Source organism: Bubalus kerabau, chromosome 1 (genome assembly GCF_029407905.1).
Source record: "Bubalus kerabau isolate K-KA32 ecotype Philippines breed swamp buffalo chromosome 1, PCC_UOA_SB_1v2, whole genome shotgun sequence".
NCBI classification, from domain to species: domain Eukaryota; kingdom Metazoa; phylum Chordata; class Mammalia; order Artiodactyla; family Bovidae; genus Bubalus; species Bubalus kerabau.
This window is the reverse complement of record NC_073624.1, coordinates 190,748,648-190,766,781: the sequence shown is the minus strand read 5'-3', so window position 1 is coordinate 190,766,781 and position 18,134 is coordinate 190,748,648. Positions and strand designations below refer to the sequence as shown.

Genomic DNA, 18,134 nt, shown 5'->3' with positions numbered 1-18,134 from the left:
GTTCCTAGTCTTGATCAACAGACTGCTTAGTGAACAGACCCAAAGAAGGCCGGAGGCCATGGGACCTGGAGTCGGGCCACATAGGCTACACTGAAACGGGAGTTTCTCAGGTTCTTCTTTGTGTACCCTCTGGCTCCTGGAGTGGCCAGAACTGTGGAGTGGGCATCCCGTGAAGACGAAGTGCCCCTATCAAGACTCAGATCTCCTTGGAATCCAGGCTATTGAATGACAGGAGAGGGCTGGGCCTTGAAAGAAGGCTGTATTGGCCTGAATAGAGCAGACTGTATCTAGAGATCTGTGACCCCAGGGCCAGGACAGGGCAGGTTAGGGTCTTGGCTCTCTGGTCAGCCCCTGGCACTTCACAGGAAGGTATCCTCAAGGGCTGCTTCATCAGTTTCACTACACACCCCACTTGGGGCTGCTTCCAACTCTGGGCGGTCCCCTGGGTTGGCCTCAACTTCAGCTGGAGATTGTTCCTGTTTCGGCCCTTCCCTCAACCCCCACCCTAGGCTGAGTCCCAAGGGCATCTCCCAAGGGCATCTGTTCCTGCTAGAGCCTGCCAGTCCATTGAGGAAAAAGAATTGTAGTTTCTCCTGACCTTGGACAGATCTGGCCTCATACAGCAGGCCTGGGCATAGTGCCCTGAGCTACTTGAGGCTCCCCTGAAGGACAGGGCCCCTGAGCATGCCTCCAAGACGACAGGAACAGAAGAGCACAAGTCTCTGCTTCCTGGATCCCCTCATGCCCTGCCTCTCTCTGGGCCATGGCTGAGGGATGAGCTGTAATAATAATTCCTGTAACAACAATAATATTGTTACTAAGGAATGTTTTTGAACACCCTCTCTGTGGCAGGCTCTCTGTGGCTGCTTGGGGAAACATAAATAAATAAGATAAACACAGTCTTTGTCCCTATAGATCTCTCTACCACAGCCCTGGGCAGGCATGGGCCCTGGCATATGGAAAAGCACTCAATATGTTTTTGTTGAATGAATAAAGAATGCATGAAGTGAGCAGTCTGGTTGTACTGAGCAGCAGAGATGCCTGGTGGGGTGTGCAATGAATAAGTGAAGGCCACCAGGGCAGAGGTGAGGCATGACCCAGCTGCCATCATCCCCACCTTGGAGAGGGCTCCCAGACCCTGTAAACTGCCCTGTGACCTGGTGCTTCAGCATAATAGGGATTCAGCAGTACAGCAATCCCCCAGGGAATAAGAGCAACAAGCCTGAAAAGGAAATTCTGAGAGTTTCCTGCAGGGCGCACTGGGGATGGACTGAAGCAGCTTGCCTAACTCACTGTCCAGAAGCAGGGCATCTCAGCAGTGAGCCTACAGTGTGACTCCTAAGAAGGTCTGCCTCCAATCTCCAGGAATACAGCCTTGCCCAGGCCTGTGTCCTGTGGGAGGGTGCTGTCCAAAGCGGGCCTCTGATGTCCCCTCAAGTCAGGGGTGCCATCAAGGACCCACTGTGGAGGATGAATGCCATGGACCCTGGAACTACCCCAGAAACTGCTCAATGAAATGGAAAAGTTTATACCTCTGATTTTGGAAGAGCCACTCCCCACCACACCCCTGTCTTCGACCCTAGGGGAGAAGCCTTCAGAGATGGATTACCCAGCCCAGAGCCTGAAGGGCTAGGAAAGACATACTCAAGCGGACCACCCCTGGACAGGGGTGATATACTTCCCCCAAAGGAAGTAAAGAGGAAGGCGGTGAAGGAATTTCAGGATGGGGGTGGTGGTCGGGAGTCCTGGGGGTGTGTAAGCTGGGAGAAGTCTGAGGAAGAGTTTCAGGAATCCACTATGGGATCCCTTGGGCAGGAACTTCCTCAGCCTCCTGAGGTCCCGCCTCCCCACAGCAAAGATCTGCACCATTTACATTCACCATGGCTCTTGGAGTGCCGATGAGGCGTCTGATCACCCAGTCATGCAGTGCACTTAGTTCTCAGACAGTCAGTGACAGTGTCAGCTGCTCCCAATCTCCACATCATTCAGTGGGGTCCAAGTCCTAGGGATCCTCTGGCCTAAGGGCCCCTGAGAGACCATCCAGCCACTGACTCTTTACTAGCCCTTCTGCTTGGTTGGTCCCTGTTGGACACAAGTCTGTACAGAGTTGAGCAGAAACCTCCTTGCCCACAGAATTGAAAGTCCGATGACTGGCACTCTCTGGTTATGTCCCCCCAACCCATACATTCCCATATATATCCTCCAACACACATACACACACCACTGCCACACACACTACTCATGTTTCTCTGCCACCTGAACAGACAGCAAACAGCACCCCTTCTCCCAGAGAGGCATCCACGTTCCACCTTGAAGAGCACACCCACTTCCTTGGACTACCCTAAGTACGTGCCTCTCAAGTGTCCTCTTTCTTGAGGTGTTATAGATCCGACAGATCCGTCTTACCCCATAACCTGTTAGCCTCCCAAGGGCAGCGTTCTTAACAGAAGTTGGACAAGAGGGCACACAGAGTTATCAAGAATGGCTAAATGAGGGGCCTCCTCAGGGTCTGGAACAGCACACAGTGCTTCCCTGATGTAGCCAGTCCGAAGTGTCCATGGTGGCCTAAGAGTGGTCAGTGGGGCCCTTACCAGGCCATAGCTCCTGCAAATGTGGCACCCTGAAGGACAATGGTTGAGAGAGAAGACCAGGAAGGTCCCAAGTGAAGGGCTGCCCCAGATTCCACTCCGCTCAGGTACTTCACACCCCTGCAATGTGGCACAGCCACAACTCTAGCCACACTAGTTGCTCCTTTCCTAGGTAGGTAGCTTTCCAAAACTCCTTACAAGGGAGGATGAAAAAGGGCCATGAATGCAGGAAGAAAGCCCGGGAGGATAGGGCAGCCGGAGAAGGCCTGAGTGTCCTGGGGAAGCAGTGACACTTGTAAGGATAAGACAGAGCACCCAAGAGAGCCTTCCTGACCTCCCCAGACGAGGTCGGGTACTTTTTTGTCCCCCCTCCCATACTCGGCACTGCCCGCTGTCAACCTGAGTCTGTGACACTAGCCCAGGTCTGCTCAGGGGCAGGGCTCCCCATCAGTGCTCGCGGTTCAGAGGACTCCTCGCAGAGGTGGGGCCCAGAACTGCCTGCCAGGACCCTGACGAAGCAGGGCGAGGCCCCATCCCCCATCTGGGCAGCCCCTGCCCCGCATCTTTCCCCGGGCTGGGGCGCCGCCCCTCAGAAGCAACTTCAAAGGACCCGGCTTGAGCTTCCGCAGCCGCAGAGCTGAGGCTCGGGCAGGATCTCGGACGTTGGAGCCTTCAGGGTCCGGGGTCTTGAGAACCTGGTGGGGGTGCCGGGCTGCAGGCAGTCGGGGCTGAGGAGCGGGTCCTCAGAGCCCCCCGAAGTGGGAGGGTCGGGTCAGCCGCGGGGCCAATCCCGGCGCGCAGGGAGCGGGGGCGGGGGCCGGGAGGAGGGGGGGTGAGGGGGCGGGCGGGCCGGGGGCGGGGCGCGGCGTCCAGGCGGCGGCGGGGACGGCGGCGGCTCCTCAGTGTCCGGCTCAAACTCCGGCTGCGGCTCCGGCTGCGGCTCCGGCTCGCGATGCCCCACTCGGTGACCCTGCGCGGCCCTTCACCCTGGGGCTTCCGCCTGGTGGGCGGCCGGGACTTCAGCGTACCCCTCACCATCTCGCGGGTGAGTCCAGCGACCACAGGGCGGCGGGGTGGTCCTGAATCTTGAGACCCAGCCCTTGAGGTCCACTCGGGACCCGGATCCCCGACGTCCTGGAGGCTCGGCGGCCAAGCGTTGGCCTCGGTGACCCACAGGCTGTAGAGGCGGCTTCCAGGCTGGGCAGCGCCGCCCCAACCCCCTCCCCCTCTCCCTGGGCCTGCCTGCCCTGCCCTCGGAGGACCCCTCCAAAGAGTTCACAAAGCAGCCTCCCTGCTGGCCTCATTTGGGGGGACTCAACCGCAAGCCATGGAAGGGCCAAAGTCATAGGCCAGGGATTGGGACTGGTCAACAGAGGCCCAGAAATGCTGCTTACATTTGAACCCCTCCTGAAGATTTGGGGCAAAATGACTGAGAAACCCCTTCCCTATCAAGGGTCCCTGCCAGCAGAGCTGTGTGACCCCAGAGAGGTCTGGGGTTCTCTCTGAAACTGAAGAAAGAAAGAGCCAGCCAGTTCCCCTCTCTGGTTTTGGTCAGTCTCTCATTCATGACCTCAGTTGTCCTAAGGGGAAGTGACCAGGAATTTCTGGCTTCCAGGGGAAGGGGAAGCCTGTCTGTGCAGTTGTGAGACCCCCACAAGACTCACAAGGCCAGGGGTCAGGATAACCTCAGCCCAGTTCCTCAAGTTTCCATGGCCATGCACTGCCCCAGGCTTAGGACAGCGGAGGAAGTGGAGGGGGCACAGCCCCGGGTGGTGGGTAATCCAAGGGGAACAGGGGAGCAGAGGGGAGGACTCGGGCCCTGTTAGGGGGCACCCAAACTGGGAAAGACGGGATCCTGGCCCAACCTTGGGGTCCCGTATTTGAAGGGCCAGAAGAGAAGACCCAGACTCTGCCCCTAGGAGTCCCAGTGTAGGGGACCAAAGAAGACAGAACCCTGCCCTTGGAGGCTCCCAGTACGAAGGGAAGAAAGGCAGGGACCTGGGGCCATCCCCTGACCCCACACAGGCTACTTTGGCCTTCGAGACCCTGTGTCACGGGAACTGAGAACACCTTCCCCCACCCTTCCGCCACTTCTTGCCATGGGGGCTGGACCAAGCTGGCTGGGCTTTCCGAGATGTCTTTCTAGTTCTTGGGAGGGGTTGGGCACCTGGTGGAGCATGGCATCATGGAATACTGTTTCTGGGGGCCAGGGTGACAGGCAGGCCCAGCTGTCCTGGGAGGATTCCCACATCTGCCCTCACCCCACGGCCACTAGGTCTCTGGGGCTGAGTGAGGTGGGCCTTCGGCGCATCCGGGAGCCTTTCATCTCCCACTTTCCCGAGAGAGCCCTGCGGGGTGTGGGGGTGTGTGTGTGTGAGGGGGCGGGAACACATCTGTGTCTGCCTGTGAACGTCATGCTGTGTGTCCACCCACCGAGGCAGGCTCGTGGGGGCGCTAGGCAGGCCAGCCGGCCAGGCACCCTGGGTGTGAGGCCGCTGACAGGCTCAGTGGCAGTGGCTGACGGCCGTAGGCGGCAGGGAGCAGAGACATCTGTTGCCCACGCGGCTGCCTGCCCGCCGAGGAAAGGCCTCCACACGTCACAGCGGCAGCAGCAGCGGCCTTGTTTGGAGCCGATCAGGATGCAGGCCGCTGGCAGGCAGACAGGCTGAAAAGAGTTTGCCGGGAAGAACCCCTTCTTTGTCCCCCAAAGTCACACAGCAGCAGCTCAGGCCTGAGGAGCCAGGATGGCTAAGCCTGGATTTGGGTGGGATCTGGGGAGATTTACAGGGCTGAGGAGGCACAGGCCACGGCTTGCCCAGCAGGTACCTCAAGGGTAATTCTACAGACACTGATGATATGTGGGAGTGTCCTCACCAGGGGGGTTCAAAACCCAACCCCTCCCACGCTCATGGGGCTTCCCCCACCCAATGGAGGCAGCCACACTCAGACAGAGAGGAGGCTGGCTGCCTGACAGAGCCGGGACTATGCAACCTCAGCCCACAAAGCCTCGGGGAGCCCCCCAAGAAAAACACTGTCCAGGGCTCCTTCCTTGCAAACTATAGTGACTGCTGCCTTGGCATCCTAATGGGTGTTGCTACTACCAGGTCCCTAGATGCCCCAAACAAATACCACCAACTGTATGCCCAACTCCCTGGAGGGGCTTTTTGCCTCTAGACCAGGTAGAGTGACACAGGGGCTTTAAAAGTAGCTGCTATAGGTGAGACCGCTGGTTCATGCCCCAGTCTCTCAGCTGACCTCCCTGCTCCTCTGTCTCTTCCCTTTATCTGTCTATCCTGCATTCAGCATCCAGAAAAATCAGCCTGCATTCAACTCTGTCCTGTGATTTCCCTGTTTAGAATCCTCCCTTTTCCCCAACTGCCCGGGAGAGATGCCAGCTTCTCTCCTGGGCCTACAAGGCCCGCAGGTCTGGTTCCTGCGTTTTTTCTGATTTTGTCTCTTCCATTCTCTCCTCACCAATGATATTTTGGCCACAGAAGCCTGCGTTTACTCTCACTCCAAGATGAGCCATTATACTTGCTGATCCTTCTACTCAGAACACCTCTCTGTTTTGTAGAAATGCACACTGTGGTTAAGAGCAAAGGATTTGGAATCGGTTGGCCTGGGTTGAAATCCTAACTCTGCCGGTTATCAGCTGAGTGTCCTGTGCTTCTCTGGGCTTTGGTTTCCTCATCTAGGAAATAGGCTTGCCTTGAGGACTAGTGAAACAATGCATGTAAAGGCAATTGGGAGAGTCACGGTTTCCTGGCCTTGTGCCCTCTCTGACCAGAACTCCCAAGCTAGCAGCGCTGGCAGAGCCCCAGCCACCCCTGCTTTCGAGAACTTCCTCCACCCACAGGGGCCTGAATGCACCCCTTGTACTGGCTGAGTCATCCTGCCACTAGCCACCCCCTGAGGAAGAAGACTCCTCTCCAAAATGGGGAATGGGGCAAAGTACCCCATACCCCAAACCTCTCTTTCTTCATCTGTAAATGAGGATGAGAACAGCCTCTGTCTCATTAGGTGGTTGAGAGGTTGCCATGAGCTGGTTATGGCTAAAGCACTGAGCCCAGGCCATGCCACAGAGCAGGTATCCATGAAGGAGAGGGGCCTGGCAGGGCCCTGACGGGGGAGGGTGGGATGGTGCCAAGCAGGTGCCTCCCCTGGGAAGACAGACTTATCTTGGTGCCAGTGTCCAACAAGGGAATATTAATGGTGGCTGAGGGTATCATGCTCTAGAAGAATATTCCTTGAGGCAGCCTGTTTCAGGGCAGGTCAGCTTGGCAGTGCCCACACCAGAACTCCAGCCAAGGAGCTGCCAGCTCCTCAGCTTTGTCTACTCACTACAGCAAACTGGCTAAGCGGAGCCTGGCCAGGCTTCCAGGAGCTCCCGCCCCGTAGGAACAGTGTCACTGACAGCTCTTGAGCCATAGCTTGACACTAGCAAAGAGGCTGGGAAGAATGAGGGCTCCTAAAATCTCTCTCCATAGGCTGTGCAGGGACCAGAAACAGGGTAAAGGATGTCCTATTGCCTGAATTCCCCCCAGGCTGCTTACTCAGGCATCCCATGAGTCTATCCCCAGCCTCATGTGACTCATGTCAAGGGATCAGCATTGAAGGAGGCTCCAGTGTGGACGCTGCTGACCCTCTGGGGTCCACAGTGGCACCAGGGTGGCCTCAGTGCCTGTCCTCCAGAGGAAAGGGAGCTATGATCCAGGAATGCAGGCTGGCAGCTGGAAGTAGATGGCCCCCAACTTGCCTGGGGAAGTGACAACACAGAATGAGGTGCTAACACTGTTAGGGGAGCTAAGTGGTAAAGGGGGCACACAGGGTACAGTGGGGCCCCAGATGAGAGGCTCCAAGGGGAAATGCCTCTGTGGAGAGCCTAAGACCTGAAGGATGACGAGGTAACTAGGGTTTAGGGGCTCAAAGGAGTGTGTTCCGGGTAGAGGTAACAGCAGCTGCAGAAGTGTGGCGGTAAGAGAGAGCTCTCTGCTGCCTGTGAGTAATTCACGTGGTCTGGATAGAGTGTGGGTAGGTAGAGGTAAATATGGAGGGATGGGGATGAGAAGAAACAAGGTCACTAAGGGTTTGAGTGTCAGGTCAAGGGACTTACTATGTGGTCTGGCTGGATGGGGCAATGTAAGCTATGTGTCCATGTTTTGTATTAACTATCTATTTGAGAGCACTTATCCCTGTGTGTCCCCTGCATGTCCATGGGCATATATGCAGGCTGCAAGAGTGACATCGTACTTGTTCCAGCCCAGAGGAGTCTCCTGTCTTATGCCATCATATCCTACCAGACCTCCGTGAGCTGGAGTTGGGGCCTTTAGAGCAGAGGCTCCAGCCAGGCCATGAGGGAACTCAGTCAGTCTTATGGTATGCCCACCACAGGTCACACTGGCAGAAGGGCCGTACTGGCATGGTTCTGGGGTCAGCAGGGGTCTGCAGCAGAGCCTGCAGCAAGGCCATGTAATGACCAATGCCCAGCCATCTGGCTTGTCCATCCACAGGTCCATGCTGGTAGCAAGGCTGCCCTGGCTGCCCTGTGCCCTGGAGACCTGATCCAGGCCATCAATGGTGAGAGTACAGAGCTCATGACACACCTGGAAGCCCAGAACCGCATCAAGGGCTGCCGTGACCACCTCACACTGTCCGTGAGCAGGTACGCACAGGGCAGACTGAGCCAGAACGATGGGGGTGAGTTAGGGGAGGGTGCATTCTGGGTCACCAGCACCCCGGGTGAGCAGGGCCTCACACAGCCTTTCTGCTTCTGTTCCCTGGCACCCCAGGCCTGAGGAGCAGCGCTCTCACAGGGGGTTGGCAGGCACTGTTTGGAGATGTGGGTGGCTTAAGAAAGGAAGAAGCCCCCATTTAATCTGTTGCTGGAACTATGTTGGGGTCTTATGGCAGGGAGTAGACAACCCCAAATCAGGGCTGAAATAAGACCTGGGGTAGCCTCACGCTGGAGGTGTTGGTGGTGTTGATATCTGTCCTTTCCCCACCCATGAGTAACCAGCTTAATGAGCAGTTCAAAAAATTTAATCGACCAACACCTTGTTTAACCGTCAAACCGATTTGATACGGTAAAATCTAATATAGGCTCCACTTTACATGTGAGACAACTGAGATTCAGAAAGTTTGGAGGGTGCTTCAAGTCACACAGTGGAGCAATGGGGAAGCACGATCTGACTGACCTCAGGGCTCTCTCACTCTCACCAAAGACGCCACTCCCTCTGCTTGACTGCTGACCCGTCAAGCCTTGCTGAGGCTGATGGCAGTTGGCTGGGTCCTGCCTCAGCGGGATCTCCCTCCCCCTGTCTTCCCTGGATCCAGAGAAGTCAGACGTAATTACTCAGCTCTGCCACGTTCCCTGTTAACAGGGACTTTCCACGACCCCCTGTGGATGTATGTAGGCGAATCCTCCCCAAACCACAACGTGGCCAACCAGGCCTTAGAGCCGGTGGGGCAGAGGGTAATCCATTGGCTCAGAGCTGTTAAATATGGTGGGAAGGCTTCTGAAGTAGCCCCATTTGAGTCTGGCCCTGCTCTGGGCTGAAGTCAGGACCTCTGACTCTTCTCCGGGCTGAGTGGGCCCAGCTGCAAGTCCAGGGCCTGGTACACTCCACCTGGCTCGCAGTGAGGAGGCCCTGGCCCAGGAGTTCAGCAGAGCTGGCCCTCTTCCAGACTCTGAGGGCTCTTAGGTACACGAGATGACCTCCATGAGCCTGCATTTCCTTCTCCATTAAGCACAATCACATTCATCACCCTCTCTGAGACGGGGGTACAGGCTGGCTGGGGGAAACATCAGCACTGCTCTGCCCACGAGCCACCCAACTTGGCTGGGTTCCTGGGCCCTGACTCACCTCTGGCCTTGACTCTGCTTGGCTGTATAAAGGAAGCCCTGGTAGTAGTGGGGCGAGGGGCAGGGGAGGCTCACAGGGGGCTGATTCAGGAGGTCCACAGAGGGAATAATGTCAGGGGAGGGTGGCAGGATGGGGGCAGGGTGGAGGTCCCCCTTCCTTCCTTCCTTCCCTGGTCATTTGTTCCAAGCCAGGCATGGATGGAGCCAGGGGTCCCCTGACCTGTTCCACTCTGGGTGTTTCAGCTCCTAGATGCTGCTGGACATGGAGCCGGGGAGAGCACATTCTCTCTTATCACGGATTCTGGGCTCCAGCCCCAGCTCTGCACTTGAGAACTGTTCTATTCTCCAGCTGGTGACTTAGTATCAGAGCCCTTAGCTTCCTCAACTTCAAAACGGAGGATCTGGGATTGAGTGATCATGACATACAAGGTCTGCTCAGTCAGGATGAAAAGCTGGGGTCCTTTCCCCCAGCCCCCTATCCCTAATTCTCACGCATGCAGATTCTGGGGGATCAAGACAAGGACCACCTTGACTTTCTGGGCCAGCATCTCTTGTCCTGGGGACTGTCTCACCTACAAGGCCCCCGATCCCGCTCTGTCCTGCCTGTTGTGCCAGCACTTATGCCTGAGGCCCTGACGTGGGCCTGGCGAACTGGCTGGAGGGAGCTTCTGTGTGGAGCTCTGCCCAGGCCATCCTCCCTACCTACTCTCTTGTGTACAGAGAGCTCTAATCGTCCACAGACTAATTCCAATTCATCACAGGATGAAAAGAGAAGTAAAGGCCCAACTTCCCCGCTATGCTTACTTTTGTCTGGAACTCAGTCAGATATCCAGCAGTCCAAGCTAACCCACAATGTCTGGGTACGTTCTGTAGGTTCAGGACCTTCCTGGCATCAGCTCCAACCCCAGGGCCTCTGGTCAGATCCCTGTCACCTATTAGATGTGACACAAGATGGATTTGCACAGCCTACCCTTTGGGGGACTTAAAGATGGCAGATAGAGCTACCTGCCCAGCCTAAAGTATGGAGATCTGGGGGTGGAATTTGACATACAAATAAGCCTTTCATTCCAATCTGATGCCTTGGGCTACTCTCTTGGCTCTGGGTACTTTGTACCCTGTGATCCTTAGACCTCAAGTTTGTACCTCTCTTCTGGGCAGGACTTCAAGGAAGTATAAGGCCAAAGAGCCACACGAGATGTCCTAGGTTTATCCTGGCAGAGTTCTGAGTATGTCCAGGCCATAGTTAGAGCTGTGAGCTAGGGCAGTAACTTGGGAGCTTGACTGAGGGTGCTGGAGCCAGATGCCAGTGGGGGTGGGACAGCAGAGCCTTGATGCCACAGGCCTCTGAAAAGCTGTGGAGGAGAGAGGTAGCCTGCAGGGGACCAAGGAATGGGCAGTGGTGGGCAAGAGCACAGGGACTGTGGACTACAGGTGTGGTCAGATCGTTAAAATCCTCTTCTGAGTGGAGGGAGAGGGGCAGGGTTGAGCTGCTAGCCCAGTGGTGAGACTCCTGAGAAGTCCCAGGAGGCCCTGTGGGGTGGAGTTGGGACATTATTCCCCTTCAGTGTAACCAGCCTCACTCACACTCACCTGCCAGTCCAGGGTCCACACACCCTCCTGGCCTGCCTTCTCACAGGACTAGTTGGTGGCAGGACTGGGCCCCAGGCTTGTAGCCTCTCGGCCCCGCCTGCCCCACTGATGGCAGGTTTATGATGTTTTTCTCCCTCCTGAGTGGTGTTTGGCTTTTGGTTTCTATGGCGAAGCAGGAATTTCCTAATGGCCTGTTTCCCATCTGGGCTGGGCAGACATTGGTGATGACTCTGCCGGCGGCTACAGGAGGGGAGGTGCACCCCACAGAGCCTCCATCTCACCTCCCCCCACAGTCCCCGGGTGCCTGACCCGCAGGCCTGGGCAGAGCTGTGGATGGAAGAGAAATGAGCAGTGGGCTCCCAGCTGATCAGTGTGTGAGGCCTGGCTTGCCCCACCCCGCCATGAGCTTGGCCCTCTTTGTGTGGAGCTTCCGTAAGCGACAGAGAGGGTGGAAAAGTGGGGAAGCTGCAGGGCTTCCTTCCTAGGAACCAGACCAGAGTGGGAAGGAGCAGCTGGTGGAGAAGGGACACACAGCCTACCCCAGGATCCTGAGCTGTGTCTCCTTGCCGTAACGGCTGCCATTCTGGCGCAGGGGAAAGTGCTGGGGTGGTATCCTTATCCATGCAGAGTAACGAGCCTGGTCCAGGGTGGCCCTGGGCCCAGACCCCAACCCTTCTTGGTCCTCGTCCCAGGCATAGTGGGCTAATAAGCAGAGATTTGTGACCATCCTAATTTCTGCCACAGGCCTGAAGGCAGGAGCTGGCCCAATACCCCAGAGGACAACAAGGCTCAGGCACACAGGATCCACATCGACTCCGAGGCCCAGGTTTGTACATATACCACTTGGCCTGGCCTGGCCTGGCCTGGCTCAGAGCAAGCCCAGGGCAGAGAGCCTGGGCCTCACCCACAGGTTTAACTGCGATGTCCTCACCGTAGTTCTCAGGTGCCCACGCCAGAGACTGAAGCAGAAGGCTTCTTTGAGCCCTGTCCATGCCCCTTCAGGTGCTCCCCAGGTGATGGGTATCTGCAGTGGGCTCTGCCTGTACCCCAGGCAGTCCTGGATTCTGAGACAATAGTGCCTGTGATGGGCAGAGACTGGGCCAGGCTTTGGCTCAGGGCTACCACCTACCCAGCTGGGTTTCACTCTGTTGCCCAGTGACGCCAGATCAGGAGGAAGTCACCAGGCTTGGGGGCAGGGTGGGGGACAACCACAGGCTGTGGAGTGACCACAGGCTATGGGGTACTCTTCTGTCTCATCCTAACCTTGGGCACCTACCTGGCCAGAGCCAACCTTAGAATATAAGGCACTGCCTGCCTATCCAAGACTGAAGTTTTCTCCTGGCCATTCTGCAGTTGCATCTAGCAGACCTCAGGCTGCAGGCCTGTCTGCTCATTTACCTTTCTGTGTATGACGAGAGTCACAGCTATGGTGCTGTCCTCAAGGAGTGTAAGGTGGGGCCAGGCTGCTTTAGGGCCTCATTTTGCCATGGGCCTGAGGAGTAGCCCAGGTGGCAAGGCTGAGGTATCCAGAGTGAACTTAACATCGCTGGGGCCACAGTTTAAACAAGGTGGAGACTCGACTGGTCTGTGATGGATCCAGAACTTGGGACCTAGCATGTGGGACTGTCTGTCTCTCCATGGCGGCTTTGCTGTATGTACCAGAGGGAAGGATTTGCTGTGGCCTCGCCCTCACCATCTATCCCAGTCCCCATCTTTCTCTGATGTTTGTTCCCAACCTTGCTTTTACCGGCATCCCTTAGGCGAGATATATACCATATGCAGGAAGTGCCCATTCTGGAAGGGGAGAAGCACCTAGCAGTTCCGGGATGGCAGAAGCCAGGGGTCAAAAGAGTCCAGAGAGGTATAAAACCCAATCAAGGGATCAGAGAGGACTGGAGGAGGGCATATCCAAGCCATGACCTGAGGGTCTGGGAAGAATAAGGCAAGCAAAGGGGCTTGGAGAGAAGTGTGCCACATACAAAGTGAAGCACATACAGAGGCCCAGAGGTGAGATTGTGCACCAGAGGTTCAGAGAAAAGTCCCAGGGGTGGCTGGGGGCAGAGGGGAGGGCTGAGGGCTCTCAGTTTCCTCTGCCCCGGACCTCAGCTGTTCTTGCAGAGATCTGTGGCCACACCTGTGTCTCAGGAGCTTGCTCCTGGTAGTCCCATGGACCCATGGGGACAAGGGGTGGGAGACACAGATAAATCAGCCAGGCCTGATATGGGGCTGACCAATGGGGACAGTGTGGTGCAGGCCCCCAGCTCATGTGTGAGCCCGGCACTCATGTGTAAGTGTCAGGCTTTGCAATGTGAAGCTCAGGTCTGCTGAGTCCTCAGGGAGAGGCTCTGGGCCAGGGGGGCTGGGGTCTGGAGGGCAGTTGCCCCTGCCCCCACACTTCCCCTCACTGACCTCCTCAAGGGCCAGACTGCTGTTGGCTCAGGCTGGAAGCAGAGGGATTTTCCAGGAGCAGCAGGGCAACCCCTTAGCTGCTGCCCCCATTTTGTACTTAAAAGGTCATGAGCTCTGTGGGTGGTGACAGAAACATCCCCACCCAGCCCCTGCCCGGTCGTGTCCTCAGTAACACAGACACAGGGCCCATTGTCCCTAGACTGCTTCCACCCTCTGCCTGCAGGGGGGATGGGGGTGGGCCCAGCTGGAGCCATCCCAGGAGGGGAAAACCACAGCTGGCCCTCAGACCAGCACAAGGTACCCTGGCACTCACCAACTGGGGTTTCAGGCCCTCCTTCCATATAGGGTCATAGAAGACTTCTCTCAGGCCTCACATGGGAACACAGCCCAGAGTGAAGGAAGGATGGTGATCAGGAAAGGTTTCCCAGACAGGGTGGCATTTGAGCTGAGAACCAGGTGATGGTTTAAGGCAAGCCAGGTGCAGCAGGCAGTGCAGGACTCAGCCTGTCCTCTCCAGACAAGCAGAGAGCCGAAGCTCGGCCTCTGGGAGGTACCACCCACTCACCTGGATTTAGTGCCCACCTCTGTCCCAGTTGGGTGTCCCAGATTCTGACCACAGGCACGTGGGAGCTGATGAGCAAGCCCATGGTTACCCCCATGCTGTGGAGTGACACATCGAGGCTTCAACAACTAAATCAGCAGCTGGCAGGGACTCCGGCCCCGACAGCACACGGGCACATCATGGAGAGGGGAAGTTCAGGAGTTGGGGCTCAGGAATGCTCATGACAGCCATTCATCCAATGATGGATGCATGCCAGGCACTACGCTCAGCGCTTTATATGCAAAGGTCTCATTTTATACCCACCAGGAACTTATGATATAGAAACCATCGTGCTCCCCTTTCACAGGTGAGGAAACTCAGGTTCACAGAGGTGATATAACTGGCTCAGTGAGTGAGTGAGAAAGTTGGGACTCAAACCAACACTGAGGTCATCACGTGTGTCTTAACCGCTGAGAGGCTGCTGCATGGGTGGCCATGGGAGGGGCAGGGGCTCTGATGACCCTGCAGTAAACCCTCACACCCTGCTGGGCAGGGGTAAGTGGAGGGCCTTCTTTCTCTAGGTCCTTCCAGCCCCGCATCCTGTTGAAGCCTCCTTTGTATGGGGCCCAGCCCTGCCCCCACAGTCCATGGCCCATCTGGTCCCCATTAGAAGCCAGGCCAGCCCCGGCCTGCCTGCCCTGCAGACACACGTGGGAGAGTGCTTGGGTTTCTCAGGGGCTTTTCTTGGACCCAGTGGGGTAAAGGTTTTTCTGCTGCTGTTTCCTCATTGATGGGGGCCCACCTGGGCAGCGAGAGACCCTCTCCTTTGTCTTCTAGGGTGGGAGAAGCTGGGACTCCAACCCTACCCAGTCACTCAGCTGCTACTTCACCCATTCCTCATGCTCCTGCCCAGCTCAGAGCCTGTAGAAAGCAGCAGCTTGGGCAAAGCCCTGCAGGCTCAACTGTGCCTCAGCTGGAGGCTGCCCGAGTCCTAGGCTTGCTCTTTCCCCCGGTGGTAGGCCGCCTCTCCTCCCACCTGACAGCCCTGTTCACACTGTAGAATGGAGGAACAATTTATATGTCTCCTCCCAGACTGGGGCTGAGGACACCTTCATGGCCTGGGCTCTTGGGCCCTACCCTAAAGTCAGGGTGCTCTGGCCACCAACTGTGTCCCTGTCAATGGATAGGGACATGGTCATTCCCAGCATGACCAGCTCTGGTTCCAAGTACACATAACTCTGTGTGATTAGGTGTATGTAGGTGGACTGGCTGATCCATGTATGTTGCCTTCCTGCATGGGTATGTCTGTAAAGGTATTGTGAGAGTGTGCATGCCTGTTGTCCTACTGCTGAGGACAGGCCTGTGTGCCCACAAACTAGAGGCAACACAGCCCTGAGCACTGCAGGGACAAAGGTCCCCAGTCCCCATTCAGACCCGCACCTGCAAAGAAACTTCCCTCTTCTCTTGGGTTGAGGAGGCATATTCAGGGCATCCCTCCCCTAGATGACTCTGTCATGGGCATCAGGCTGGCTGTGGGGTCGTGGGATGGGGAGCTTTGAGCCCTGGCCTGCTTTCTGCCCCTCATCTGCTCCATCTATGGAAGGCCACCCATTTTTTGCCTGGGAAGCAGGAAGTGGGGGTGAAAATACAGGTCTAGAGGGGGCTGACCTCACAATGGTACCTTTTCTTAAAGAAAAAAAATTTATTTATTTGGCTGCACTGGGTCTTAGCTGCAGCATGAGGGATCTTTGAGCTTTGTTATCATTGCTTGCTGGATTTTTAGTTGCAGCAATCAAACCCTTGGTTGTGGTATGTGGGGTAACGTTCCCTGACCAGGGATCAAATCTGGGCCCCCTGCATTGGGACCCCAGAGTCTTAGCCACTGGACCACCAGGGAAGTACCACAATGGTACCTTTAAACCTCCTGCTCCTGCCAAAGGGTCCTGGGACACAATGATCGATGACCCTTCCTGGCTGTAGAACAGGAGTTCCTGTTTTGCATTCCCAGCCATGGGCCCATCTAGTACCCAGCACGGTTCTGACAGGTAAAAAATACCTGGCACCAGGACCACCTTCGCAAGGAAGCCACACACTCTGCAACAGACACGCTGGCCTTAAAAGGCTTCTTGGGATGGTCCTGCCCAAACACCACTCACATGGGCACTGGGAGTCAGAACCACCACAGGGCTCATGAGCCAAGGTTGAGTCTCAAGGATTCAGGGCTTTTGTGTCTGACTTTCCATAAGCATTTCTCATTTCTTCAGGGGTTGAACCAGGCCCAAGGCTCAGCCTTTCCTCCACAGACCCGTTCCCTGACTAGACACCATAGCCCAGAGATGCCTGAGCAAGAGTAGCCACCCAACACCCAAGAAGGCTTGGCGTAGCAGGGCATAGGTGGGTGTACCACAGAGGGTCTCCCAGTGCCTCCGTTTTCTCTCTCTCCTAGGATGTCAGTCCACTGACAAGCAGGCGGCCCTCAGCCACCGGCCTTGGGCCAGAAGACGGCAGGCCAGGCTTGGGATCTCCTTACGGGCAGTCACCTCGCCTCCCAGTCCCTCACAATGGCAGCAACAGTGAGGCTACTTTACTGGCCCAGATGGGTGCCCTGCACGTGTCTCCACCCCACAGGTAGTACAGAGGCAGGACCTTTGATGCCCTACCCAGTTCCTATCTTAATTCCTGATCCCTCAAATCTCACACCAGGTCCCATCTTGACCCTTAACCTTGGGTCTCAGCTGGTTGCATTCTAACTCATGAAACCTCACCAGAACCCTGAACTGGCAGGGGGAAGGCTAATACTGCAACCCTGTCCCTTCGTGCATCTCTTTCGTCCAGCACTGACCCAGCCAGAGGCCTTCCGAGGAATCGCGACTGCGGAGTCGACCTGGGCTCAGAGGTGTACAGGATGCTTCGGGAGCCAGCCGAGCCTGCAGCTGCGGAGCCCAAGCAGTCAGGCTCCTTCCGCTATTTACAGGGCATGCTGGAGGCCGGCGAGGGCGGTAGGACTCTTTTCTTTACCTCACCTGCCTTTCCACTCCTTGAAGTAGCAAACTCCGCCCTCCGAACCTGTCCCATCCGCGCTTTCGCGACCCCAAGTCTTGCTTCCCAGCCATTAGCCCCTCCCACGTGTCCCGCGTGACTGAGCGACTGAACAACAACGCGTGTTCTCTGCGCCTCCTCACACCCCTCGCTGCACCGGGGCTTTCTGATTACCACTCCACTTGTATCGCAGCTCCTCCTTTCACGCCCTTCCAACCCCCTCCCAATCTCTGTAAGGGTGGCTCCGGAAGTAGGGCGCAGCCCCGCACTCCGCAGAAGTGAAGTTTTCCGCTTTTTCTGACCTCCGCAATGGGCTCTTGCAAATCGCTCTCTGTCTTTCAGGGGAACGGCCTGGGCCTGGCGGTCCCCGGAACCTCAAGCCCACGGCCAGCAAGCTAGGCGCTCCGCTGAGTGGCCTGCAGGGGCTGCCCGAATGCACGCGCTGCGGCCACGGCATCGTGTGAGTACCTCCCCTGCCTTCCCCACCTGCCCCCAGGGTCCTCCGTCGGAGGCCCTGAGTAAGGCTGTGCTTTACGGAGCTGTCAGCCCCTGACGCCGTCCTCTCCGATCACCCACTAGGGGCACTATCGTCAAGGCGCGGGACAAACTCTACCACCCCGAGTGCTTCATGTGCAGCGACTGCGGCCTGAACCTCAAACAGCGCGGTTACTTCTTTCTGGACGAGCGGCTGTACTGCGAGAGCCACGCCAAGGCGCGCGTCAAGCCTCCCGAGGGCTACGACGTGGTGGCGGTGTACCCTAATGCCAAGGTGGAACTCGTCTGAGCCGCTCCCAGAACGTCGCATCCCCGCCTCTGCTTCTTTTAACGTCCCCGAGCGGTCCGTGTAAATATGTGTTTGCGCCCTGGCTCTCTAATAAACTTCCTCCGCTCCCCCTGCGCTGTATCGGTGCCCTGGCCTGCCTCCTTCCAACACAGGCTCTGGCTCCAGAGTGCTGCACTGGTTCAGATGCCAAGCATTTTCTCAGGCACTGGGTATAACGGTGAGCAAGATACATACTGTGCTGTCTGGCTCAGATGGCAGAGAATCTGCCTGCAATGCAGGAGACCTGGGTTCGATCCCTGGGTTGGGAAGATCCCCTGGAGA

General features: G+C 56.8%; 1 protein-coding gene across 2 annotated transcripts; it reads left to right on the top strand.

Annotated features, from left to right (window-relative positions):
* Positions 1-3,453: 3,453 nt before the first annotated feature.
* On the top strand, positions 3,454-17,933 carry PDLIM4 (PDZ and LIM domain 4). 2 transcript variants are annotated; one of them, XM_055547998.1, is made up of 7 exons: positions 3,461-3,633; positions 8,099-8,250; positions 11,785-11,866; positions 16,437-16,618; positions 16,826-16,989; positions 17,372-17,489; positions 17,609-17,933. In XM_055547998.1, exons 1-7 carry the CDS (start codon positions 3,541-3,543, stop codon positions 17,811-17,813), a joined length of 996 nt encoding a protein of 331 aa, XP_055403973.1. In that variant the 5' UTR covers positions 3,461-3,540; the 3' UTR covers positions 17,814-17,933. The 2 variants fall into 2 exon arrangements, with proteins under 2 accessions (XP_055403979.1, XP_055403973.1); XM_055548004.1 differs by lacking the exon at positions 17,372-17,489 and having other exon boundaries at positions 3,454-3,633; positions 17,609-17,815.
* The last annotated feature ends 201 nt before the right edge of the window (positions 17,934-18,134 follow it).